Here is a 25,223-nt window from a genome sequence, read left to right as displayed (position 1 = left end):
TTTTTTAAGATTTTATTTATTTATTTGTTGGAGAGAGAGCACAAGCAGGCAGAGACAGAGAGAGAAGCAGGCTCCCCGCTGAGCAAGGAGCCTGATGCAGGACTCAATCCCAGGACCCTGGGATCCTGACCTGAGCCGAAGGCAGCCACTTAACTGACTGAGCCACCCAGACGTCCCCTAATGGCCCATTTTCAAGAGAAATAAACTGAGGTACGGACAGGATGAACAAGCCGGTTAGCCAGAGAGGAAGGATTTCAGCCTGGGCAGCCGGACTGCGAAGCTGTGCACCAAATCACTGGGTGTCTGTCTTTCTTCCAGGCAGGCCTGGCATCTCCCAGGGCTCCCTGCCCCACTCCACCCGACTCCCTTGCAGGAGGTGCCAGGCAGCCTTTATGGAAAGGCCTGGCATTTGCTTCGTGAAGGTCACACAGAGGTTGAGGGCGGGCGCTGGCGTGTCTGCCAGGCAGGCTTGTGGTGCCAGGTGACATGGCTGTTTGTAAGGGCTGGGTGTGCACAGAGGGTCTGTGTGTGTGTGTGTGTGTGTGTGTGTGTGTGAGAGAGAGAGAGAGAGAGAGAGAGAAAGTTATAGCAGACGTGTGCTCCGGGGTACCTGGGTGGACAGGGGTCTCCGTGCGGATTTGGTCACCCGAGCGTGTCAGTGGGGTCTGGGGCACCTGCATGAACCTGTGTGTCTGTATCTCTGTCTGTGAACCTGTGTGACCTTGGAAGAGTGCACCTGGGTGCCACACCTATGCTGTGACTGTCTCTGAGTACTGCCTCAGGATGAGGTGCGTTCCTGCGTGTGGCTGTGTGCAGCCGGGAGTCGGGCGCGGGGGTGTGCCGTGGTGAGTGTGTTCCTGCGGGCAGGGAGGTGTATTGCACCGCAGGAGATGGGGGTTTCTGGAGTGTGTGCATCCCCGCACCCCAGGGTCAACCGTGAGAGGCTCTTCGGGTTCCCACGAGCTAAGAGACCCGTGCCTTACACAGTAAACACCAGGTGACCCCAAATACCCTGTGTTCGGGTGTCCAGTGTAGCTACGGATGGAGAGTGTGTGCGTGTGCCCATGTCTGCGTCTCTGTGTGTGCAGGTGTTGGAAGGGTTTGGCGGAGGGAAGCAAGATCAAGGCTGGAGTACCCGGAGACCTCTGAGAACTTCTCCCCTCCAGCACTGCCCAGCTGATTCTAAGTAACCTCCAGGAGTTCCAGCGCAAGCCCCCCTCCCTCCTCTGCCCCAGCTTGGTTTTCAGCCTGGCAGCCCCAGTAAGGAGGGGGTGGGGAAGCCTGGAGGCACTGAGCAGAGCAGGGCCAGAGGGACCTGGCTCCGGGCCGGTGGCCTGGGAGTGGAGCCCAGGTGACGCCGGACACCCATATTTGCTGCCAGGATGAGTGCCAGAAACCCAGGTTTAGGGGCACAAGAGGGTGAAGGGATCCCATCTTAAATAGGAAGGGGGCAGGACCCAACATTCCCTTGGAAGGCTCTCACGTGCAGGAAGCCCTTAGCAACACCAAGAATTTTAGGGCCGGGAAAGGGGGTGGGGCTCCAGGCAGACCCTAGAAGCTACCCTGGGGACTCCCCAAGGACGATTGGGTACCCTTTCCCCCCAGCCAGAGCCCTTGATGGTAAAGGAGGAAATTGGCCACCTGCCTGCCACCCACCTGACAGATCTGCCTGGAGGGTGCCAACGGGTGTCCTCGTCGCTGAAGGAGAAGTGGACCAGGGACTCAAGGCGCGCAGGGGGCAGTGTCAGGTCAGGGGGCCGGGGCCTTGCCCGGGGTGCTGTCCCCGAGCGCATGGGTGCCAAGCGCTGTCAGGGCGAGCATGGGGACAGCGGCACGGTGGTGAGGCGAGCAGTGCTCGAAGGCGAAGGCCCGAGGTGTCTGTGGCCACCGCTGGCACCGCCTCCACACCCGCCCTCTCGGTGACCCCCCCAGGGACGGCCGCGGGCATTCGGGCGTCTCTCCGTGTCCCCAGCGCCAGGGAGGGCTCCGCACGGGCCTTCTACTGCGGAACTCAGGGCACATTTCCCCCCTGCCGCCCTCCCTCCGGACCTGGGGGGGCAGGGGTGCCCAGGCTCCCGCTTCCCGGGCTCTGGCCCCAGGCCCACACCCCCCCGGGCCACGCCTTGCCTCTGGCCCCGCCTCCCCCCCTCTGACGTCGAGCTGGGCCCGCTGGAGCCGTCTCCGAACGCCGGCGCCCCTGGGGGAAAGAGACTCGCCCGCGCCAGCAGAGTGCGGGTCCGGTGACAAAAACCCCCAGGAGGGGGACGACGGATGCGGGGAAGGGGGTGGAGCAGGAAAGACAGAAGTGGAGACAGAGACAGACACACAGAGAAACTCGGAGAGAGGCACTGATTTCCCACCAACATACCCCGTCCCCCACGCCACGCGGGGCTCCCCACCTCTCCTCCGCTTCTCTGCCCTCCCGGATCTCTTCCCCGGGGCCAGACGCTGAGCCTGTCTCCGCAGTGTCCTCTCCCAGAACGTCTCAGGTTGTTTGGGCTCAGGTTCCAAACAAGCGCGTGCGGAGAGTATGGGTTAAGGGAGCAGGTAGAGGACCCTTTCCTGGATCTGGAGAAGCCCCCAGAGCCAGCCGGCTCCCACCTGGGGGCTGTCAACCTCCGTTTCCAAGATAAGCGGACACCGGGAAGCCAGACCGGATGTGGTCTCCAGGCTCCTCACCCGAAAGCTTCCAGCCCCCATGTCCCAGTCCGGGTCTGGCCAGGAAGAGAAAGTCCGTTTGCCCTCCGTGCCTGATGCACCCGGTAACATCACCGTGCCTCCTGGCGAGGCAACCCGCAGATGGCAGCGCTGGCCCCATTTCACAGGCCCTTAGACTGAGGCTCGCAGAATTGAACACACGCCCTCAGATCACCCAGGAGGGCAGGTGGGCCTCAATTCTCCAAAGCCTGACTACAACCTCAGGTCGGCCCAGGAAGTGGGAGGAACTTAACGTTTATTGAGTGCCTACTGCATGCCCTATCAGATGTCTCCACAGCAACGCTGGAGGGCAGGGATGATTTTTATCGCTGCCCTGTGACGGAAGAGGGGAAGTTACGCTGGGGAGGGCCAGCTAGGAACCCCAGACCCGGCCAGCGCCAGGCGGTCAGGGGAGATTCGAACCACCACCGCTGGCGCACACTTACCCCACCCACGCCTGGCGGCCAAAGTCCTGGAAACTGCGGAGAAGCCGAAGACGCCTGCGGAAAGTTGGGGACGGTATGGCGAAGAAGACGGGCGAGGAGGGCGGCGAACGTGGGCGGCGGGGAGCGCGCGGGGTCGGTGGTTCAGGCAGGAACGCCTCGTCCTCGGCAGCCGCCACCGCCGGGAAGGCCGCCAGCTGCAGTTCGGCGATGCGGCCCAGGCCTCGCGGCCGCGCCATAACCACAGGGGGCGCGGGGCGGCCCGCCTCGGCGGGCGCTGGGGAGCTGCGCCGCCCGCCAGCCCCGCGCAGCCCACGCAGGCCGGCCGCCCAGCCCTGGGGCACCCCGCCCGGCCGCCTCGGCCCTTCCGGCTTCGCTCTGGGGCCGCCCCTGGGGCGGAGCGGGACCCAGGCGCCCACACGGCTGCGGCGAGGCACCCCTCAGACCGCAGGGGCACCCGCAGTCCCCTTGAGGTCCTTACAATCACCGGAAGCGTCTCTACAAACATCTGGGGTGCCCCCCAGATCCCTGGGGTGCTCTCACAAACCACTATGACTCTCACAAACCCCAATGGCGTCCCCAAAGTCCCTTAGCTGTCCCCACAGTCCCTCAGATGTCCCCACAATCCCAGGGAGTGTCCTAGCTATCCCTGAGGTGTCCCCCCACAGAACCCAGAGGTGCCTCCCCAAATCCAAGAGTTCCCCCCAAAAGCCAGAGGTGCTCTGAGAGGCCTGGTAGACTCTGGGACAATCCCTTAGCTTCCCAAATGTCCCCACTAGTGTCCTCATTATTACTGATATATCCCCACAAAACCCAGGGGCAACCCAAGACTCTCAGGATGCACCTGCAAATGAAACTCCGTCAGATCCCAGGATCATCACCAAGTTTCCTCAGATGTCCCCCAAATCTCTTAAAGTACCCCCACCAGTCAGGCAGAGACTCCCAGAGCACCCCTAGCATTTCTCATAGCCACAGAGTATTCCCACAGACCGCATGAAGGCCCCCTGAATTCTAGGATACCTCACAGATCCTAAGAATTCTTTCGTAGCCCCTCAGAGATCCCCCAATCCCCGAGTGGCTCCAAAGCATCCCTGAGATGGCCCCACAAGTTCAGAGACACCAACATAACCTCGGGGGTGTCTTCAGACTCAAGGGGTATTCCCATAAACATGTAGCTGCCCCCCAAATCCTAGGGTCCCCTACAGACCCCAGGGGCACAATTAGATTCCTCCACAGTTCCCAAGACAGTCCTATAACCCTAGGCTACCTTCTGGAACCAAGATGAACCCACAATCCTTGGGGACAGCTCCACAATGTCCCCCACAGCTTCTGCAACATGCCTTATAACTCCGAGACATCCCTAGACGCTGAGGGTGCTCACGGCCCCTAGACACTCCTGAGATCTAACCCCAGTCCTGCCACCCCTAGAATCTCTGAAGCATCTTAGAATTGGGGCCCTCCACAGCTCATGAGGTGGCCCCAAGAAACCGACCTCCCCTGGGCAGAGCAGTACAAGCAGACAGGGACTTTCTGGAGCCCCTGCATGTCCAGTCACTGTGACTCTGGGGGAGGGGACATGGGATCCCCTATCGCAGAGGAAGAAAGGGAGACTGAGGAGGTGAAGATTCTAGAACAAAGCCGGCCAGCTGGATATAATTCCAGAGACTACCCCAAACTGTCTGTGGCTCCTTGGGGTTAGGAAGTGGGAGAAGCTTGTTTTAAATAAGAAAAATGGAGCGACTCTCTATTTTAGGACCTTGCCTCTGTAAATACCTTTCTCTCTCTCCTTGTGGGCTCTGTCGTCATGGGCCCCCGAACTGGCTGGCCTAGGCTTGAGTCTGGCCTCCGGCGCTTCTTAGTCATTTGACTTTGGGCCAGTCACTTCATTTCACCGAGCCTCAGTTTTCCCACCTGTGAAATTGGCATAATACTACGCACCTCATGGACGGATATGTTAAAAAAAGGGGGGGGGTCAGAAAAGCATTTGGATGCAGTAAAGTACTCACTGAATACTAGCTATGATTATCTGACAAAATATTTTCTGGAGAGTTTATAATGTGCAAGCCACTATACTAGCCAGAGGATACAGATGAAGATGAAGATGGTGACAGTGATAGCAGCAAACCTGAACATTCAGCGCCTCTAGCTCTGATTCTCTTTTAATCCCCACCAAATATCTGCAAAGGGACATAGTGTTGTCCCTCTTTTACAGATGGGAAAACTGAGTCTTGATGAAAAACAACCTGCTCAAGGTCACATAGCCAAAGAGTGTCTGAGCCAGGCTCTCGATCAGCGTGGCCACCCTTTATTTCATTATCCCCTCCCTGCCCAGAGGAATAGCCTGCGGAGACGGTCCCAAATTGCCTTCTCTATGAAACGTTACAGCCACTGACACACAGGCGTACCTCAGAGATTCCGTGGGTTCGGTTCCAGGCCGTTGCAGTCAAGTGAGCATCACAGCAAAGCGAGCCAAATGAATTCTGTGGTTTCCCGGTGCCCATAAAAGCCATGTTTACACGACACCGTAGTCCTACTAAGTGTGCAATAGCATTATGCCTTAAAAAGTGTACGTACCTTAATTTAAAAACGCTTTATTGCTAAAAAAACCAAAAAACCACTGACCACCATCTGAGTTTTCAGCAAGTTGTACTGTTCCAGTGGGATCGTGACATTGCAATGAGGCTGTCCCATCTTCAGGCTCGGCGCCTAATTCCGCTCCTCACTGTTCCCACCACACGGGCAGGTACTTCCTCCCTGGAAGTCTAGAAAGCCCTACCCAAGTCATCCATGAGGGTGGGGATCCACTTCTTCCAAACTCCTGCTCCAGTTGACATTGTGACCTCTTCCCAAGAGTCAGAATGTCCAGAACAGCATCAAGCACAGTGAGTCCTTTCCAGAAGGTTCTCAATTTCTTTTGGCCAGACACATCAGAGGAGTCACGGTCTACGGCAGCTATGGCTTTATGAAATGTGCTTCTTAAATAATAAGACGTGATAGTCAAAATGACTCCTTAATCCCCAGGCTGCAGAATGGATGTGGTATCAACAGGCATGAAAACATTAATTTCATTGTCCATCGCCATCAGAGCACGCCAGCAGCCGGGCACAGTGTCAGTCAACAGTCATATTTTGAACGCAATCCTTTTTTTTTTTTTTTTTAGAAGTAGGTCTCAACAGTGGGTTTAAAATATCCAGTAAACCATGTTGCAAACCGATGTGCTGTCATCCAGGCTTCGTTGTTCCGTTTACCCAGCAGACTAGATAAGTGTAGCCTAATTCTTTTTTTTTTTTTTTTAAGATTTTATTTATTTATTTGAGAGACAGAGAAAGCAGGAGCAGAGAGCAGCAGAGAGAGAGGGAGAAGCAAGCTTCCTGCTGAGCAGGGAGCCTGATGCGGGGCTCCATCCCAGGATGCTGGGATCATGACCTGAGCCGAAGGCAGAAGCTTTAACCCACTGAGCCACCCAGGCGCCCCTAGCCTAATTCTTAAGGGCCCCAGGATTTTCCAGGATGGCAAGTGAGCCCTGGCTTTCACTTAAAGTCGCGAGTGGCACTGGCCCCTAACAAGAGAGACGCAGCCTGATCTTTGAAGCCAGGCGTTGACCTTTCCTCTCTAGCTATGAAAGTCCTAGATGGCATCTTCCAATAATGGAAGGCTGCTCTGTCTACACGGAACGTGTGTTTAGTGTGGCCGCCTTCATTCATCATCTTAGCTCGAGCTTCTGGATAACTTGGTGCGGCTTCTAGATCAGCACCTTGTACTTTCACGTAATAGAGTGGCTCCTTTCCTTCAAGCTCAGGAACCGACCTCCGCTAGCTTCGAACTTGGCTTTGGCAGCCTCCTCACCTTCCTCAGCCTCCACTGAACTGAAGAGAGTGAGGGCCTCGCTCTGGATGAGGCTTTGGCTTACGGGAGTGTTTTGGCGGCTTTGGTCCTCTATCTAGACCACTCAGCTTTCTCCAAATCAACAATAACGCCATTTTGCTTTCTTATTCCTGTGTTCACTGGAGCGGCACCTTCAGTTTCCTTCGAGGCTTTTCCTTTGCCTTCCCAACTTGGCTCGCTGGTCTAAGGGGCCTACCTTTCCGCCTGTCTCAGCTTCCAACATGCCTTCCTCATGAAGCTCAGTCAATTCTGGCTTTTGATTGGCAGTGAGGGACGTGCCGACTCTTCCTTTCACTTGAACACTTAGAAGCCATCAAGGTGCCTAATGTCAATATTGCTGTGTCTTAGGGAATAGGGAGGCACAGGGAGCCTGAGTAGCTCAGTGGGTTAAAGCCTCATGCCTTTGGCTCAGATCATGATCTCAGGGTCCTGGGATCGAGCCCCATATCAGGTTCTTTGCTCGGCGGGGAGCCTGCTTCTGCCTCTCCGCCTATTTGTGATCTCTCTCTCTCTCTGTCAAATAAATAAAATCTTAAAAAAAAAAAAAATTGGAAGGCACAAGGAAAGGGAGAGTATGGGGAGAAAACATTGGTGGAGCGGTCAGAACACACACACAACACTCACGGATTTCGTGTGTCGACTTATAGGGGCCCAGTCTGTGGTGTCCCCAAAATGATTACACTGTCACAACAAGATGATCACATGTGACTATAATAAAAATAACGAAAAAGTTTGAAAATCTGCCAGAACTACCAAAATGTGACACACAGGGGCGCCTGGGTGGCTCAGTGGGTTGAGCCTCTGCCTTGGGGTCAGGTCATGATCTCGGGGTCCTGGGATCGAGCCCCGCATCGGGCTCTCAGCAGGGAGCCTGCTTCCCCCTTTCTTTCTGCCTGCCTCTCCGCCTACTTGTGATCTCTCTCTCTCTCTCTCTCTGTCAAATAAATAAATAAAAATAAAAATATTTTTTTAAAAAAATGTGGCACACAGAAACAGAGTGAGCACATGCTGTTGGGAAAATGGCGCTGAGGGACTTGTCCAACGCGGAGTCTCCACAGACCTTCAATCTGTAAAAAATCCAGTCTCTGCAAAGCATCGTGAAGAGAGGTATGCCTGTATTGTATGCCTATTTATATATTATGTGAATATTTGGGCTTTATACGTAAATGTAAGGTTTGTTGTTTTTTTCCTTACACATCTACCCATCAATTTTCGCTTCCTTGGAAGTGATATCTGCTCTCTGGGAATGCAGGGTTTCCCAATCTTGGCAACTGTTGACATCTAGGGCCAGGTAATTCTCTATCTACTAGTAACTAGAAGCACCCCTCAATCATGAAACCAAAGTGTCTCCAGGCTTTGCCACATGTTCCCTAGAGGCCAGAATGGCCCTCAGGTGAAATCTCCTGGTCTTGGGGCGCCTGGGTGGCTCAGTGGGTTAAAGCTTTTGCCTTCGGCTCAGGTTATGATCCCAGGGTCCCGGAATCGAGTCCCACATTGGGCTCTCAGCTCAGCAGGAAGCCTGCTTTTCTCTCCCTCTCTCTCTTTGCCTGCTGCTATGCCTACTTGTGAGCTCTTTCTCTCTCACTCTCTTGTCAAATAAATAAATAAAATCTTAAAAAAAAAAAAAAGAAGAAGAAGAAAACTCCTTGTTAAGACCCTTTGCGCTAACCATCAGGACCCCTTGGTCCAGCTACAACCAGAAAGGAAGAGCTTTCTTATTGACCTGCCCTCGGGCTTCCTTCCATTGTTTGGCTGACTCTTTAGGTCAGACTTTGGAAATAAGGTCCTGAAGAGGCCCATTTCAGAGATGAGGAAACCTGAGGCCCAGGAAGGGGAAGTGACATGGCCAGGGTCACCCCGACTGGAAAAAACAGAGCTGGAGGATGAGCCCAGTTGTCTGACTCCCAAGACTGGGATTTTAGCCACTAGGCTACACAGGCCCTTCATGGTTCAGTCTCCTTCCAGCTCAGTGACCTCTGTTCCTTCCTAGAAAGTCAGAGAGAAACGAAGGCCTAAAGCCAATCCCCCCATAGGCCATGAAGCCCTGAACGAGCTGCCCTTTCGCCTCCCTGCCTCCTTTCCTTCCGCTCGCCTCTGGTTCACGGCTGCCACACTTGCCTCTAACGTGACAGACACGTTCCTACCCCAGAACCTTTGAACTGGCTCTGCTTGTCACCCTCTTTCCTCAGGCCCACTTAGCCTCCAGGGTCACTTCACTTAGGTTTGTACTAAAATGTCACCTCCTCAGAGAGCCCTTCCCTAATCCCAGGGTCCCTCTTTGCTTCCTGTCCCATGTGTCACCCTCTGGAATTATCATATGCCTTTACCTATTACTTCTTCCTCATCCTCTGGCCTGAGAACTCCAGGACAGGGGGACTGGGTGGCGGGGGTGGGGGGGTGTCTGGCTCATTCTTTGCCACAGCCTGAAGATGCTCAATTACCGTCTGTGGCACGAATGGCCCTGTTCCAGATGAGGAAAATGAGGCTCGGGCAGGTGAATCCTCTCCCCAGGTCATAGAGCAAGTCAAGGGCAAAGGCAGGATTTGAGCTCTAACTCAGGAGCGAAGACGGTGGGCTCAGATGCCCCCTGAAACTCTGTCCTCACTCTGTCAGTCTGCAGTTCCCTCGGGCCCAAAGCCGGACCTGCAACTCAGAGGAACCCTGCAGTTGGTCTGTGACTGGTAAAGTTGGGGGACACCCCAGCAGCCAGGGCCCAGGATTGTGGTTTGGAGGACACCCCCTTCTGTGGGCAGGTGTCAGAGAGATGTGCTTTGCAGAAGTGCAGATCTCAAAACTCCAGCTCCTGGTTTGCCCAGCCCCAACGTCAGCCCTTGGAGCCTTACCGCAGCCCTGGGGGTGGGCAGATCTTACGCCCATGCAGTAAGAACACTGAGGCTCACGGAGGCATGACCAAGGGCTCCTGGTCCCACAGAGACTCCGTGGGCAGGGCTAGAATCTGATTCTCACCCACCAGTCTGGAGTCCAGGAGACCTGGATGTTTACCCCAACTCTCTGTGCGACCTTGGGCAAGTCACTTCTCTCCGTCTGCTGGGCAGGAATGGTGAGCCAAAGACACTGGGAGTTAACACGCAGGTTGGTGCGGGGAGGCCCTGGCACAGGCAGGGGCAGGGCCAAGCGCCGAGGTGAGCCGGGAACTCCGAGTCCGCAACTTTTCTGCCAAGTTCCTCTGCCTCCACCAAGCGTCCGTCCCCCCTGCGCCCGTCTGGACAGGGAGAGACGCCTGGTCCCTGCCCGGGGAAGGCGAGGACCTCACTCGCAGTCTGCGGTCGGCCGACCTGGCGCCCACTCTCCAAGGCGCTCGATATGCATGAAATAATAACCTGGGGCCGGTAGTGGCGGTGGCCGTGACTTTGCTCTCCTCGGGGACTAGAGCCCCACAGGCACGTCCCGACTCCGAACGCACACTCAGCCTGTGCCTTTTTCGTCGCCCAGCAGAGGGCGCGCGGAGGGACCCGTTCCCAGGGCACCGCCAGGGATAAGGGAGAGCCAGAGAGGAGGGGAGGCGAGGACCCAAGTGGAGACAGAGGCCACAGGCCAGAGAGACACCCCAGTCCAGCTGCCTCCAACCCTTCCCGGGGCTCGGCAGTGCCTCCCACGGTGGGAAGAATTTGGAGGTACAGAGGGGCACAGGGCATAGGGGTCCGTATGTTGGCCCTGCCCCCAACTTAGGCAAGCCCTCCTCTCCCCGCCCCCACTACCACCGGAGTCTTTCTCTTCCTCCAGCTCCATCTGCCTCTTGACAGATCGTGGTGGTGCCGTGACTCAGCCCCGCAGGGCGCCAGGAGCACAGGCTCATACATCCCCAGGTCTGGAGGGGGGTTGTGGATACCATCTCAGATGGAGGGCAGTGCCCTCTCTCTGGGGGTTCCTGTGACTCAAGTCTAGGGCTGTCTGGATCCCCTTTTTGGTGGCTGCAAGAACTGCAACGTGGGTAGCCCTAACGCCCTGCGTGCGCTCAGAGAGCCCCCTTTCTGGAGAAACAGGCTGGCAGAAAGCCCATTCTAAGAAGCAAGGTTCCCACTGGAGGCCTTTCAGTTCCCCCTTCCTCCTTCTGCCTAAGGGTGGGGGGAGGCCGCTGGCACCCATGCCTTCCCTCTGGCCACAGGCGCTGGAGGCTACGCAGGCCCCGGGTGAAACAGAAACCTGAGCCCTGCCGGGAGGTGGTTTAGGTTCCCATTTTTAATTCCCAACCTGGCGGAGCAGGGTCTGCTCAAACCCCAGCTCCTCTCCTGAGTACAGGTCCCTGAGTGACTATCTACTGAGCACTCGCTGTGTTAGGTCCTTTACACACATCCCCAATCTCACAACTCTCAAACAACCCCCCACCAACAGAGCAGTACCAACAGCCCCGCTTCACAGATAGGGGAAACCGAGGCCCAGAGAGGGCAAGACCCTTGTGCCAGGACTCAAGGCATCAGAGAGGTGCTGGGATCTCAGCTTTGCCATTTCCTGCTTGTGTGGGCTTGGGCACGAAGGAGAGCCTTTGCTCCTTTGGGCCTCAGTCTGTCCAACAGGAATACCACCCCAGGCACTGGAGACGAAGACATGTGGAAAAGTCCCCGGCACGGAGCCGAGAGTGAGCCATTAAGAGATGGATACCACCAAGAGAATGACGATCATTACCACTAAGCCACTGTCCCCTGAGAGTGCCCAAACACCAGGGTAGGGGGAGTCCCTGGGGTCTTAAAAAGGAAGAGGACCCAGTCTCGAAGGCACCCCTCACGCCTTCACTGGTCTCTCAGGATAGTGACCTGAGCCAGTTTGGCGGGCAGCCCCCGGTCTTGGCATTTCCTGTTGATTTCAGCTTTTGTTTTCCTTCAGCTTCTCTCCAGTTCCCTTTGGGAATTCTCAGGCTATGTGTGCTGGGCCCAAGACACTTGCTTCCTGCCTGGGGGCAGGGGTGCCGGGGCTGGGTATGTTTCTAATGAGAGTGGGTGGGGGTGTTTGCGGGGGAGGTGTAGGGCCTGCTGGAAGGCTCCAGAGAGAGTTAGAATTGTAGGGTCACAGCCTAGAGAGGACTCCCTCAGAACTCCAGGGGTGAGAGGCCTGAATCTGACCGTCTTAGAGATGTCCCAAGCAGAGGGGCACCCGTGGGGGTCAGACACAGCACACAGGCGAAGCTGTCAGTCACCCAGAGTCAGACCCCCGAGCACAACTAGAGTCCACACCGTAGCCAAGAACACCAGGTGGTTAGAGCACAGGAGGGCAGGCGGACGGGAGCACACCCCAGAACTCAGAGGACTCCTCGGCTCCTCGTCTCAGGGGACGGAGGCGGCAGAGAGCATGTCCATCTTAGTCAGTATCCCTGGGAGCTCGGACAGTCCAGCTGACACGATCACACGGTCCCAGGGCCACCATCACTGCCTCCCAGGAATGCCTACTGTCACAATATGTGCCTCGAGAGCACACGCAATCACTGTCACAATTGCTGTCCCCGAAGCACACGTTGTCACATCCTCATGGTCCTGGGAACTCAGGGGGTCCTACCGTCACAATTCCTGTGACCCTAAGTACACAAGTCACACGGTCACTAGTCACTGTCCTGGAAGCACACCATGTATCACAACCACACTATCCCGAAGCACACACACGGTCGTGCTGTCACAATCATGGTCTCGAGAGCACATATGGTTCCACTGCCATAATCACTGTCCCTGGAGCACACATAATCCTATGTCACAGTCGCAGGTCTCCAGAAGCCCAGGCAGCGCCTATAGCTAAGACACAGCTAGTAGTACCCCAACAGCTGGAGCCAACCCCGGTCAGGGAGAGGATGCCATCGAACCAGCCTGACACCTGCCCTCACTGACAGTGTCCCCTGGGGGAGGCAGGGAATCCCTTACTACCCTGTGCTGGGACCATGCACTCTACGGGCATCAGTCCCTCCCTCTGGTGAGCTACTGAACCCTAACACTCCTGCCCTGAGAGGGAGCTCCAACGCAGCACACAGGCCCCCAACACGGGGTTCCCCTAAGAGGCTCCCTCTGGATTTCTGACCCCAGCTGCTTCAGGGCGAGTCCCCAAATGCTCCCCCCCACCCTATAGAGTCCTCCACCCCCTCAGGGGACTCCAAGAGCCCCTCAGCCTGGAGGAAACATTGTGATCTCAGCAGGCGCCCCCTACAGTGCCCTCTAGGAAAGAGTACAGTGCCCCCAGGAAAGTCCCTTCAACTACCCAGCCTAGCCACCGTCCTGCGCTGGCATCAACTAAGGTTCACGCTGCCAAAGCTGCAGCCCTCAACCAAGACATCCTTAATACTACACGCATTATGGCGCCCCCTAAGTCGACCCCAGGACTGGCTTCAGCAGGAAGGGTACTCGTGTACAGGGCATGACCAGGGCCGCGTCCCGGACGCCCCCCACAGTAGAATCCCCCCTCCCCTCCACACCCCCGCGAGTCACTCGGACTCCACCCGCAGCGCAGCGCCCCCTGCGGTCAGCGGGGCGAGTTGCGTCCTCTCTGCGCGCCTATCCGCTCCACGCGCGTCCGCCGCCCGGAGTCTTACCGCCTGCAGCTGCCTCCGCTCGCGCCGCCGCTGCCGGTGCCGGTACCGTGGAAGGACGAGGGCCAGGACATGCGGGAAGTGCGCAGGCCGGGCCGGTCGCCGGTGTCCACGGCGTCGGCGCGCTCTATGGGCCGGTGTGGCGACCGCTCGGGCTCTGCGCGCTCCGCGCTGTCGGAGTAGCCGCGCTGCTGGATACGAATGGGGGTCCGCGGCTGCCGCCACAGGTGCTGGGGGGGCGGCTTCAAGGTGGCCTGGCCCTCCCGGGGCCCGGGCAGAGACAGAGACAGGCTCCTCTCCGAGGGGGCGGCCGGGGGCTCCATGGCGCCGGCCCCCTACTGCGCCCCGGGGGGCCCCGGCCTCTCCAAGCTGCACCCTGCTCAGCGGCGCGCTAGCCGACGCGTCCGAGGCCCCGCGGGTGCGCCCGGCCTCGGTGGGGCCATGGCGCCCCGGGGACAGACCCGGGGGCGCTACGGGCCGGTCGCCCCCGGGCCGGGCGCCGCGGCTTTCTGTCGGTGGCTGCCGCTCTGCTCCGCGCCCGGCAGCGCTCTCCGCGCTCGGCACCCCGCTCCGCGCCAGCCCCGGCTCCTCCGCCCCGTCCCGCCCCTCCCCGCCCCCCGCCCGCCGCTCTGTCAGCGCCGCCCCCCTCCTCCTCCTCCGTCCGGGCCAGTGGGGGGCAGCCACCCAAGGAGGGGGCCCCTCCCCGCCCACGCAGAGCCCCGCTCCCGGAGGGGAGGGGGCGCCGGAACTCGGCTCTCTCCGGAGCGCCCTGCCTAGCCGCGGCGTGCACGGGAAAGAAGGAGTTAAACGGTTAATCCGATCAGGAGGAAGACACCCGACTGGTTGCCGGTGTGTCAGTCAGTCCGTCCATCATGGCGGGGGCGGAGCCCTATGCTGGCGTGTCCTCGCCGCTACCCCTGGCCGGGGGGAGAGTGTGGGGAGTGGTCCCGGCGCCGCCGGTGCGGTCTCTGAGGCTGGCAGCGGCGATGTTCCGGGATTCTCCTGTTGGTGGGTCGGAAGATGGTGATGATGTGCGCCCTGGGCGGGATGGGCGTGCACGTGGCCCCTTCCGAGGGTTGTCTGTGTTTTTGGTGTCGGCTGGAAGTGTGTGTGCGCACGTGGTTGGCTGCTGCGGTCTGCCTGTTTCTCTGGATTTCGCTGTGTGTGTATCAGTGTGTCTGTGGGTGAACGATGTGTGCGCACGTGTGCTGCTTGTTTGGAGGGTGTGCGCCGCTGTGGGGTCTGTTCTGGTGGCCTGGGGCTGTGCATGTGTACCCACGCGTTTGGGTGTGTGTTGTGGTCGGTCGGTGCTTGCCGAGTTGTGCAGGCAATTCAGCCTCGGCTGTTTTACTGTGGTGTTTGAGGGAGTCTGCATGCGTTGGTGTGTGTGTGTGTGGTCCGCCCGAGGGCCGCTTTGGGGTGTTTCTGGGGTGTGTCCCTTTGGTTCCCGTGTGGCTCCAGGAGGACACCCCGGCTGCCCGCCCACCGCTCTGTGTATCACTGCCTCTTTTAAAGCGCTTCTACAGAAGGTAAACTGAGGCAGGTCTCCCGCAGCCGCGAGATGCACCCCCATGCCCTTTTCAGGCGAGTAAACAGCCGAGCCTCCTCCCTGCGGCCCCCGCCGGCAGAGCCCCCCTTCCGGCACCTAAATCGGGAGTCGCCGTGACTCACGCTCCCGCCTCCCCCAGCGCCGCGCCGAGCGAGCGAGCGAGCGAGCAGAGAGCGAGCGGGATCCGAGCGCCACCCTCCCCCCATCTCTGCCGCCCGGGCCGCGACGGAGCCCTGGCGGTAGCCGGGCTTTGGGAGCGCAATCTCCCGGGTGTCCCCCCTCCGGGGCCCACGCGCTCTCGGACGCTAAACGGCTTGGGTGCGCGTCCCCGGAACCAGGTCCCTGCCCCCGCGAGTCCCCCTCACGGACTCCCCAGGGCAGGCCGTGCCGTCTGCCACAGCCCTCCTCCCTCCCGCGCCCCCCCCCACCAGCACTGTTCTTATAAAAAAAAAAAAAAAAAGCGGCCGTCTCCAACCCCCACAGCCGCTTTTCTCCCAGCCCGAGGGGGCTCCGGGCGTGGGCGAACGCCGAGCAAGAACCCGCCCCGCTTTAGCAGCCGCGGGGTATCCCAGAAGCCAGAACTGTGTCTCCCGCTTCTCTCGGGGACCCTCCCCCAACAGTATATAGTCAAAACGGCTTCTAGGGGATTGGCAAGGGCTGCCAGTCCTCTCCAGATCATTTGAGGGTCCTGGGCTGGGCCAAATTCTTGGGGCCTGGAGGCTGTAGCGTTGGCCGGAGCTATCAGTGGGTAACAACGGATCAGGGCGGAGGTGGGGGGGGGGTGGACCACGGTGGGGGGCGGTTTGCAGAAGGGCGGAAGGCAGTGGGCTAAGGCTGGTGTTTGGAGCTCTGCTCTGAATCCGGGTTAGACAAGGCTGGACCTGAACCTGGCAGAGGGTAGAAGGATGATTGGGGTTGGGGGCTGGGGGGGGAGTTGGAGGGAGATACATTAGACCCAGGGAGGAGGGATGATAGTCACTTCCTTCCCCCATTAGCATTAGCTCATGACCCAAGCAGAGAGACCCTGGAGATCTCCAACTGAGTAGATAAGGGGATGGCAAGATTGAGGCTGCAGACCACAGTGGCCTGGGGAGGGCCGTAGGGTCAGGGGCCTGGCCAGCAGCCAGGGCAAGCTCAGTTGTCCAGCTTTTGAATTCATCCTCCGCCAAGATAGGGGCTGAAGTGCCCTCAGAGGACCCCAGATGAGAAAGAGCAAGGGGCTCACACATACCTCTTACATCTCCTCCCAAGAGAAAGAAAATGCCAGTCCGGCCCTCCACCAGGGTCTCACCATCCCCTTTAAGGCCTGGAGGAAAGTGTATCCTCCCACGCAGCTGACAGGTGGGAGCCCCACTGCCTAATCTGCCCCAGCTCTCTGTGGGGGCATGATGGGACTGGAGGGCTGAAACCCTTTCCACAGGCCTGCCTCTTGCTGACTCAGGGAGTTGCAAAATGGAAGAAGGGATTCCTAGAGGCAAGGGGCACCCTAGGGAAGGGGCGTCACAGCCTGACCCACAGGGGTCCAGAAATTTCAGCTGACTTTGTGAAAAACCAGGGGCCTGGAACATGGAGACAGCTGGTGGCTGGACCTACCCCCGGGCCCTGAATCTCCATCCCACCTCCCAGCCTGGTCCCCTCCTATGTACCTGTCAGCCTGGGTGATGGAAATCCGCGGAGGGACCAGCAGTGGCAGCGTGGTGGGCCTTGGCGGCACTGGGATCCCAGGGTCTGAGGGCTCAGTCTCCGCCCACCCCAGGCCAGGACCCGTGGAAAGTCGACGGCGAGGGCGCCGGAGGTCTGCCCCCAGCATGCTGGCGCTGGTGGGCTCTGGGGTCTCCCACAGCCTCTGAGGAGGGACAAGGACAGGATAGGGGCATGGCCGGTCTAGGCTGCTCTGAGCCCCTCCCTCCAATAACACCCTTCCCTAGCCACCTGAAAAAATGGCTCTTGGGGACATAGACTCCTCGTGTCCCCCTCACATCTTAGCCACTCGCTGATCCCTCCCACAAAGGGCGCTTTCCCACGCCTTCTCAGCCATAATTCTTACAGGGCTTCCTTTTGAAGTTCCTGCCCTGGGGCTCTGGACCCTCATGCCTGTACACTGTGTGCCTCGCTGTGAAACCCCACTAACATATCCCCACCGGGCACACCTACGAGGCCCGACCTAGCCTTCCTGTCTGTGGCCCCTGCCCCCCATCTTAGACCCTCAAGACCTTACCCCCAGCACCCCTTCTTCACCCTACAACTCACTCCCCACCTGGGAAGCCCCTTGGAAGCCCCTGCGTTCTGTCCCGGGCCTGAGAGCCTCTTGGTCTAGGCAGCTGGAAAATTATGGACTCGAGGGAGTAAACTGAGGCACAAGGCGACGACACTCAGATTTGGTAGCGTGAAGCCACACTTAGGGAACAGCCATAGTCACAAGAGGGCGCCCGTCTCCCCCGCGGCCCAAGCCCCGCCCCCAGCCCGGGCCCCGCCTCTCGCACCTCGTCCCCTGTCCCGGCCACCGACAGAACACTGCGACTCCTCTTCATCCCGCCAACCTAGCTGGGGCTGCGAGGGTCATGTCCTCCCCGGCCAGCGGCTCCTGAAGCACCAAGCCAAAGACATCCGCCGTTAGTGCCCCGGGGCTCCCCCTGCCGGCGGAGTCCGAATCCTACCCTCCCTCGTTAGTTTTCTCTCCCGTGGCGTGACGTCAGCGGGTGGCTGACGCACTGCCCGGGGGGGTGACGTCGCCTGCCCGTTGCCAGAGCGACAGCTGACGCACGGCTGGGGTCTGGACGGCGTCAATGCCCGGGATGGCCACTGGGGGGCCGGGAGCCTCGGGACCGGGTCGCCCCAGCCCCCACCCGTCCTCCCGCGGGGGCTTCCCCCGGCCTGGGGATCCCGCAGAGAAGACCGGGAGCTCCCAGAAGCGGCCGCGTGTGGCGCGTGGTCCGAGCCGGGGGCCGGAGGAAGCGTCTCCTCCGAGCTGTTGGGCTTTTATGCCTAAACCCGAAATAGCTCCGATGTGCGGGGGCCGGGCGCAGCGAGACGGCGGCTTGGGCACAGATGGGGGACGCACAAGCAGAGGCGCGCGGAGACAGACAGGGACGCGTGGAAATAGAAACAGACAGACAGGGACACAGACGCAGCTCCTGATGATGAGTGCGCTCTGCCGGCGGCGATCCTTGACTGAAAGCCTGGAGGAGGGGGAGGCTGGTTCACTTCACCTTCGCACCCACGTGAGGCTATTGCTGTGTGGCCATGGGTCAATGACAAGCTCTCTGAGCCTTGGTTTCTCCTCAATGAAACGGAATGATCATCCCTACAGGGTCCATGTGAGAATGAAATGAGATCATACCACACTGAATTCTCACAGGACAGTGTCTGGCACCCAGTAAGTGCTTAATACCACCAATATGTGAACCTGAGAGAGTCTGTTAGAACCCAAGTCAGATCATGTCCCTCCTCTGGCCAGAGCCCTCCACGGCTTTTACTTTCCTCAGAGGAAAAGTCAGAGTCCTCATGGGGAGGCCCATACAGTCCTGGCACAATGTGCCTGGTCACTTCGAAGTCCATACCTCTCACTCCCTCTCAGCTTCTGTTTTATCCACACTGGTCTCACCTATTTCTGGACACAACAGGCACACTCTAGTTTGCACCTGCTGATCCTTCTGGCTGGAACTCTTCCCTTAAATATCCACAGGGTCCTCACATTCTTCGGGTCTTTGCTCACATCTCACCTTTTCAGACATTTTTCCTGGAGTGTCTCTCCACCTCACCCCTGTTTAATTGCTAGCCCTTAAGGACTCCCAATGCCTCTTATCCTGCTCTATTTTTCACAGGTCTTATCACCTGATAGCATTCTATGTAATTTATCTATTACACTTATTGTCTCTTCCCGCATTAGAATATCAACTGCAGGAGGGCAAGAATATTTTATCTGTTTTATTCCTTACCATATCCCCAGTGTGCCTAGAACTGAATCCAGAACATAGCAGGCTCTTAGTATTTGTTTGATGTCTAGTTATTATTTTGAGGACATAATAGCATAATTAAAGTTCCTAGCAAGGTTTGCTACTATTTTACCCCCTACTATGGCTTTCATTTCTTTTTCTTGCCTTATTGCACTAACTAGCATTTCAGTTCCGTGTCAACCAATAGAAATGAATGTAAACATTATCTCACCAACCTCGGCAAGCGTTGGACAGACAGCTGTTGAACAAATGGATGAATGTATAAAGATAGCTTAAAGGTCACCTCCACTTCTCAGCCAAACTGAGAGAGTTCATGTTCTGAGCCCCCACTGATGCTTATTTTGCCCCCATTAAAGCATTCCTCATTCTGAGTTGTAATTATCTGTATCAGTGGTACCCATTCATTATGGTCCCCCACACAGGGTCTCAACGGATGCTGAGCGAATGAAGGAATGAATAAGATAGACACGGGGGAAAGAGGCATCCCCCTCTCTCTGTATGAAGTCAGATACATGCACTGACAGCCCATGACAGGCAGAGAAACGGCCACGTAATAAGGGCCACGCTCAGAGTCCAATATTACGCCAACAGGGGTGCCTGGGTGGCTTAGTCAGGTTTGCGCCTGACTCTTGATTTTCACTCAGGTCATGATCTCAGGATCCTGAGATCGAGACCCACACTGGACATGGAGCCTGCTTAAGATTCTCTCTCTCCCTCTTCCTCTCCTCCACTCCCAACCCCCACCTCCACACGGCATGGTTGCAAACTCTCTCTCTCTCTCAAAAAAAAAATTACATTGACAGGCTTGCATTCAAATCCTAGCTCTGCCATTTATTAGCTGTATGTTCTTGGGCAAGTCACCCAGCCTCTCTGAGCCTCGGTTTCCTTATCTGTAAAGTAGGAATGATAACCATACTTATCTGAGGGCGTTGCCTGTGAGGTTCTAAGCACCATGTCTGGTTCATGGGGGGTGATCACAAAACGGGGAGCCACCATCCCAGTAATAATAGCAATTACCATCATTATTGACTCACAGACATGGAAGACAGCAACACATTCACAGAAACCTCACCTCTGCCCATTCTCCCCCTAGACTCACCAGCTGAGTCACTGTTCTGCAGACATCAGGCATATTCAGACCTCAGGGCCTTTGTACTTGACCCAAAACACCAGGCTTGGATATCCTGTGTTCCTCCCCACTCCTCCTGATTGCCTTGACTCTGCTTTCAGAGTTTCAGACTCTGCTTTTAGACTTATAACATTCTAGGGGCGCCTGGGTGGTTCAGTGGGTTAAAGCCTCTGCCTTCAGTTCAAGTCATGATCCCAGGGTCCTGGGATCAAGCCCTGCATTGGAGGGGTCTTTGCTCAAGAGGGAGCCTGCTTCCCCCCCACACCTGCCACTCTTTATTTATAAATAAATAAAATCTTTTTTAAAAATAGACTTATAACATTCTAACGAGATAAAGAATGTAACTACTATTTTTATCAGCTGTTGCCCATCCTTTAATTAGGACACTGAGGTCTGGATGTTGATCTGTTCTGTCTCCAGCTGGCTCTCAGATCCTAGGACAATGCTGGCATACAGTAGGCACTCAACCTATATCTCTTAAAAGAACGGATCAATCCAGTTGAAGCCCTTACCTCCTCAGGCCTCTGCTCAAAGCAGCTCATTCTGGAGGGTTCCCTGATATAGCTGCTTCCCTCCATCCCATTGGCCTCTCTCAGCTTTATCTTCCTCCTCAGCCATCATCCCTGACATAATGTACATTTACATCTCTGTCCACAGCCTGAGATCCACAAGGGGAGGGGATTTTTCAGTCTGGTTTTAGCTGTATTGAGAACCGGCTTCAAAGACCTGTGACCCGTACAATCACTTACAGCCCCGTGCTTGGAAGGTTGAATGCACTGTCCTTGTTGTCCGAAGTGCTTCCTTACTTTGACCAAGGGCCCTGCATTTTTTTTTCCCTTGCCCTGGGCTCTTCAAATCCTGTAGCCAGATCCCCAGAGTCTGGAGCAGCCCTGGATTTGCAGAATAAAGGAAGGAATGGAGGAGTGGATGGCCAGCGGAGCCCTGCATTCCAGGGAAGAGGGGCAGAGACACACACACCACCCACCACTGTCTGGACACCTGAGCACGTTTGCAGAAATCGGCCTTGGCAGAACCCCAGGCTTGGAAGGCAGGGCATCACGAACAGGCCTGAGTGCCCAAGGTAGTGGGGTGCCTCTAAGCCTGCCTTCCCCTCCCCTGGGCAGCAGGCAGGCTGGGGGGTGGGGTCCAGATGGCAGAGCACGCTGTTCTGGGCAACTGGCACCAGGCTCAGACGAGAGAAGAGAGAGGGGCTGCTTTCCTTACCCCAGCTTGTCAGTGGGACCAGCTAGTGGCCCAGCCTGGGAGCCCTTGGCCTGGCTGGACAAGAAAGCACCAGCTTCACCCAAGCCCACCACCCTCAGAAGTATGCTGGCCTAGATGGCCAAAAAGAGGGAAGGAGGCAAGGATAAAGGCCCTTATTCACACTTTGGCCCTGAGCATTCAGGCCTGAGAAGGAATCGTTACTAACTAGCTCTGTGCCTGGAGCTAAAGCAGGGCCAGGAAGGCTCGCCAGAGACCCCAGGGCCTTTGTACTTGCAGTTCTCCTTGACCCAGTTCTCATGGATATGCAGGTATGTGCGCATGAGAGTATACACCCGGTGTCCGTGTGCCGCCGAGCAGGTGGGACTTTGGGTGAGTCTGTGAGCGCCGCACAGCTAAAACCAGACCATACCTGCAGGAGTATATAAATCCGTGGGACAGGACGAAAAATGGGACAGGGCAAAGCCACATCAGTCTATGAAAGACACTGGACGTGCCTCTGTGTGATTACAGAACGCGTAAGCAGGAAGAGAGGACACATTCTTGTGGACACAGCAGGAGGCAGCATTTCACAGTAGTTAGGAATGCAGGTTCTGGGTTCAAATTTTTGCTCAGTCACTCACTAGCTCTGTGGTCTCAGGCATGTTATTTAGCTGTGCTGGCTCCCGCCCCCTATGGTGTTTGTTTGGTATGATTATGTCCATCTGGGTTTAAGGGCGTGTGAGTGTGTGTGTGTGTTGTGTGTGTTTGAAGATGAATTAGACTCTTCCAGGAAGTCCTCCTGGATACCCAACTGGAAGTGGGCCCTTCCATTTTACTCTTTCTACACAGCCTTCTATTTCGATCACAGATCGCAGTCCTAATCATAATCTGTGGTTATATATTTATTTGTTTGCGTTGTTTCTTTTTCTGTCTTCTCCATTAAATAGCACCTCTGTGGGAGCGGAGAGTTGTGTTCTGTTCCCGGCTATGTCCCCAGCACCAGGCATATAGTAGTGGATGCTGAATAAATGTTGGTGGAGTAGCTATTCATCACAGTAGGGCTATGACTGTGTGGTACAGACAGAGAGGCGGGAGCCGGCTGTGGATCATGGGTTCCTGGGGCGCCCTGTGCTCAAATCTGGTCTTGACTTTCTTCCTTTCCCCTGCCTTCAGTCACGCTCACCTGATGGGAACGATGATACTCCATCAACTCCCTGTATTGCCTTTGACAAGCTCTTTCCACTGTTCCAGGTCTCGAGGACTCACTTGCCCCAACTGTACGATGGGAGGGAGGATGGATTGGTTCATGATAAACCTCCTTCCTGACCTAAAGTACTATGAAAATAGTCTTAATCTAATACCCTCTCTAATTCAGTCAACATTTATGGAGCATCTACTGTGTACCGGGGCACTGTTCTGGCCCAGCCCATATATAATGAGCTGAATGAAGTAAATGAGTAAGGTAGATACCAACCAGAAATCTTCCATCTGGCACACTCTTACCCCCAGTCACCCTCTACGCCCTATGAGATTTTAGTCTCTACAGTCTGAATTCACCAGTGGGTTTTTCTCTCTTTACACCTGGATCTTGCTCCTGCACCCGCCTTAGGTACAACCACAGCAAACAGCTGGCTCCTTTTGCTGGTGGCTATAGTCCCACTCCCTGGCTGCAGTGCTGGGGCATGTAGTTGACGCTTGGAAATATGTGTGAAATGAGCTAGGAAATCAATGACAGAGCAAAGGCAGGCTCACATGCATGACCTCAGGGAATCCTCGCTGTTGCTACCCACTTTGCAGATAAGGAAACTGAAGCTCAGGGAGGCAGAGCTGATGCCACTGGGGTCCCACCGCAGCTAAGTTATGTGTGGCTGTGGGATGCAGCAGAGAAAGCTTGGGTAGCCGCCCACCCCCACCTCACAGGTACCGGAGACTTAGCAGAAGATGCCCTGATGACGGCCAGGTCGGTGCAAAGCAACTCAGAGGGCTCTGTCTCAGCACCCAGCCGGACATGCTGTGCTGGCAGATTAGGAAAGTCTTGGCGCTGATGGGGAAGCTTCCGGCGCCCTGTCCCCAATTTTGGGAGCTCGGGCTCCCAGGATCCCGTTTCACTGGGGCCGGTAAGCTCCCGGTCTCGGAAGCCAGGGAAAGATCTCCGGAAACCCGGGAATCTCCGGCATCTGGGGTCCTCCCCGCACACCCACAGCCCGGAGGCTGCCCTGAAACCCTCAAAGGGCGTACTGGTGGGCCCTGGCTCTCTTGGGGGGGCGGAGGAACCCCACAGCGTCCTGGTCCCCTCCCTCCGGGGTGCCAGGTCCCGGTTCCCAACCACAGCTCTCAGCCCGGAAGCTTACCTTGCAGAGGGGCTGGGGAGGGGATGCCCCGCCCTCTCCGGCCTGAGGGGCGGGAGGGGACAGGGGTGTCCAGACCCTTTGTTTGCTGTTGTGTGTGTGTATGTGTGTGTGCGCGGTTGTGAGACCCGCGGGGGTGTGGGTTCGTGCGCGCGCGCGCCCGGGGCCTTGACGGCCGCGGAGATGCAGGACTGCCTGGGCTGGAGGGGGAGGGGGAGGAGAGGGGGACTTCCCCCGCCCCCGCCCGCCCACTCGCGGGTTTGAAAGATGCAGGAGAGGGAGGGGAGACAGCGGGCGGGCGCTTTTGTCTGGATGGCCCCTCCTATTCCCTGGACAGGGGAATCCCCCCATCTTGAGAACTTTAATCCATCCCCTCCAACCCCCTTTCTCCGAACACGCTCTCGGGGGTAGTCTGGGAAAAAGCGCCTCTCACCCGAGGGGTCGGAGCTCACCCTATCCCACCCACCCCCACGGAACGCCCTTTAATCGGAGATAATCCTGGCCCTGGGCTGCAACACGGCCTTTTATCCCAGTATCAAAACGAGGACTGGGATGCACGCAAGTGTGCCTCTGGGGTGGCCCAAGCTCGCAGTAATGGAGTCTTTAGAGCCCCGGCCGCGTAAGGGGGCTCGAGACCAAAGAGGAGGGGCTACGAACGATTCTAGAGTACCACCACGAGGAAAGCTTCCATCCGCACCTCCAAGATCCCCTTCCCGTCCCCCGGCAGCGGTGGGCTGGAGCACAGGCCTTTGGCTAGACATTAGCGACACCCAGCGGCCACACGGGGAGACGTCACGGACAAGAGCCCGAGATCCCCAGACTGGAGTCGGGTGCCGGGGGATGGGGTGGGGGGTGGAGGTGGGGGTCCGGGTGATTTTAGAGGGGGCGTATGTGCGTGAATCTCCTCTTAGGAATGGCAGAGGATGGTGACGCGAGGGGGAGGCTGTGGCCCGAGCCAGGGAAACACTAGCGCCCAAGGCAGGACCACATCGTCCCCAACATCCGACCCCCCCAAGGGCAGGGCCATATCTCTCCTCCATTTAGACCTTCCCAGGGCAGGGTGCTGTACCCCTAGGATTGGGAAAATGCTCTGATCAGACACCCCTCCCCAGCGTGGGGTTAGGTCCTCTTCTCCGGGTGCCCGGGGAGAGGTCTTCCTGCCCAATCCCGCCCCTGCAGTATGCTCGGGCTGACGTCACTGCGGCGTGGTTGAAGGGGACAATCCCCGGCTTTAGTCTCGCCACCTGCCCCGCCCCTCGCGGCCGCCGCGAACGCCCACCGGGGGGGGCAGCGGGAGATGAGGGGGGCTCGAAGTTGGAACGCCAGCCCGTATACCTCCAGCAGATGCCCCGCCGAGGTCCCGCGCCCCATGAAGCGGGGTCTTTGCGGGGACTCCCGGGGGCCGGAACACACGCGCCTGACCCTTTAAGACAAGCCGGGTAGCCACTGCCGCCACCGCGGTTACTAGGGATATAACGTCATGCGCGGGC

General features: G+C 57.4%; 1 protein-coding gene across 4 annotated transcripts in view; it reads right to left on the bottom strand.

Annotated features, from left to right (window-relative positions):
* PDE4A (phosphodiesterase 4A) overlaps positions 1-25,155 on the bottom strand; it is a 52,335-nt gene extending 27,180 nt beyond the window's left edge. Inside the window, exons 1-3 of one of the 4 annotated variants that reach the window (XM_032310956.1) lie at positions 25,069-25,155; positions 17,581-17,681; positions 16,744-16,943 (exon numbers count right to left, since the gene is read on the bottom strand). In XM_032310956.1, the coding sequence (XP_032166847.1) occupies positions 16,744-16,943; positions 17,581-17,628 (248 nt within the window). In that variant the 5' untranslated portion in view covers positions 17,629-17,681; positions 25,069-25,155. Of the gene's footprint in view, positions 1-1,656; positions 2,088-3,143; positions 3,488-13,551; positions 14,122-16,743; positions 16,944-17,580; positions 17,682-25,068 lie in introns of those variants that run through there. The other 3 variants (XM_032310948.1, XM_032310965.1, XM_032310972.1) reach the window with 3 other exon arrangements.
* Between the last annotated feature and the right edge of the window lie 68 nt (positions 25,156-25,223).

The sequence above is a fragment of the Mustela erminea genome, chromosome 1 (genome assembly GCF_009829155.1).
Source record: "Mustela erminea isolate mMusErm1 chromosome 1, mMusErm1.Pri, whole genome shotgun sequence".
NCBI lineage: Eukaryota > Metazoa > Chordata > Mammalia > Carnivora > Mustelidae > Mustela > Mustela erminea.
The sequence above is the reverse complement of the archived record's forward strand: the minus strand, read 5'-3'. Positions and strand labels throughout refer to the sequence as shown.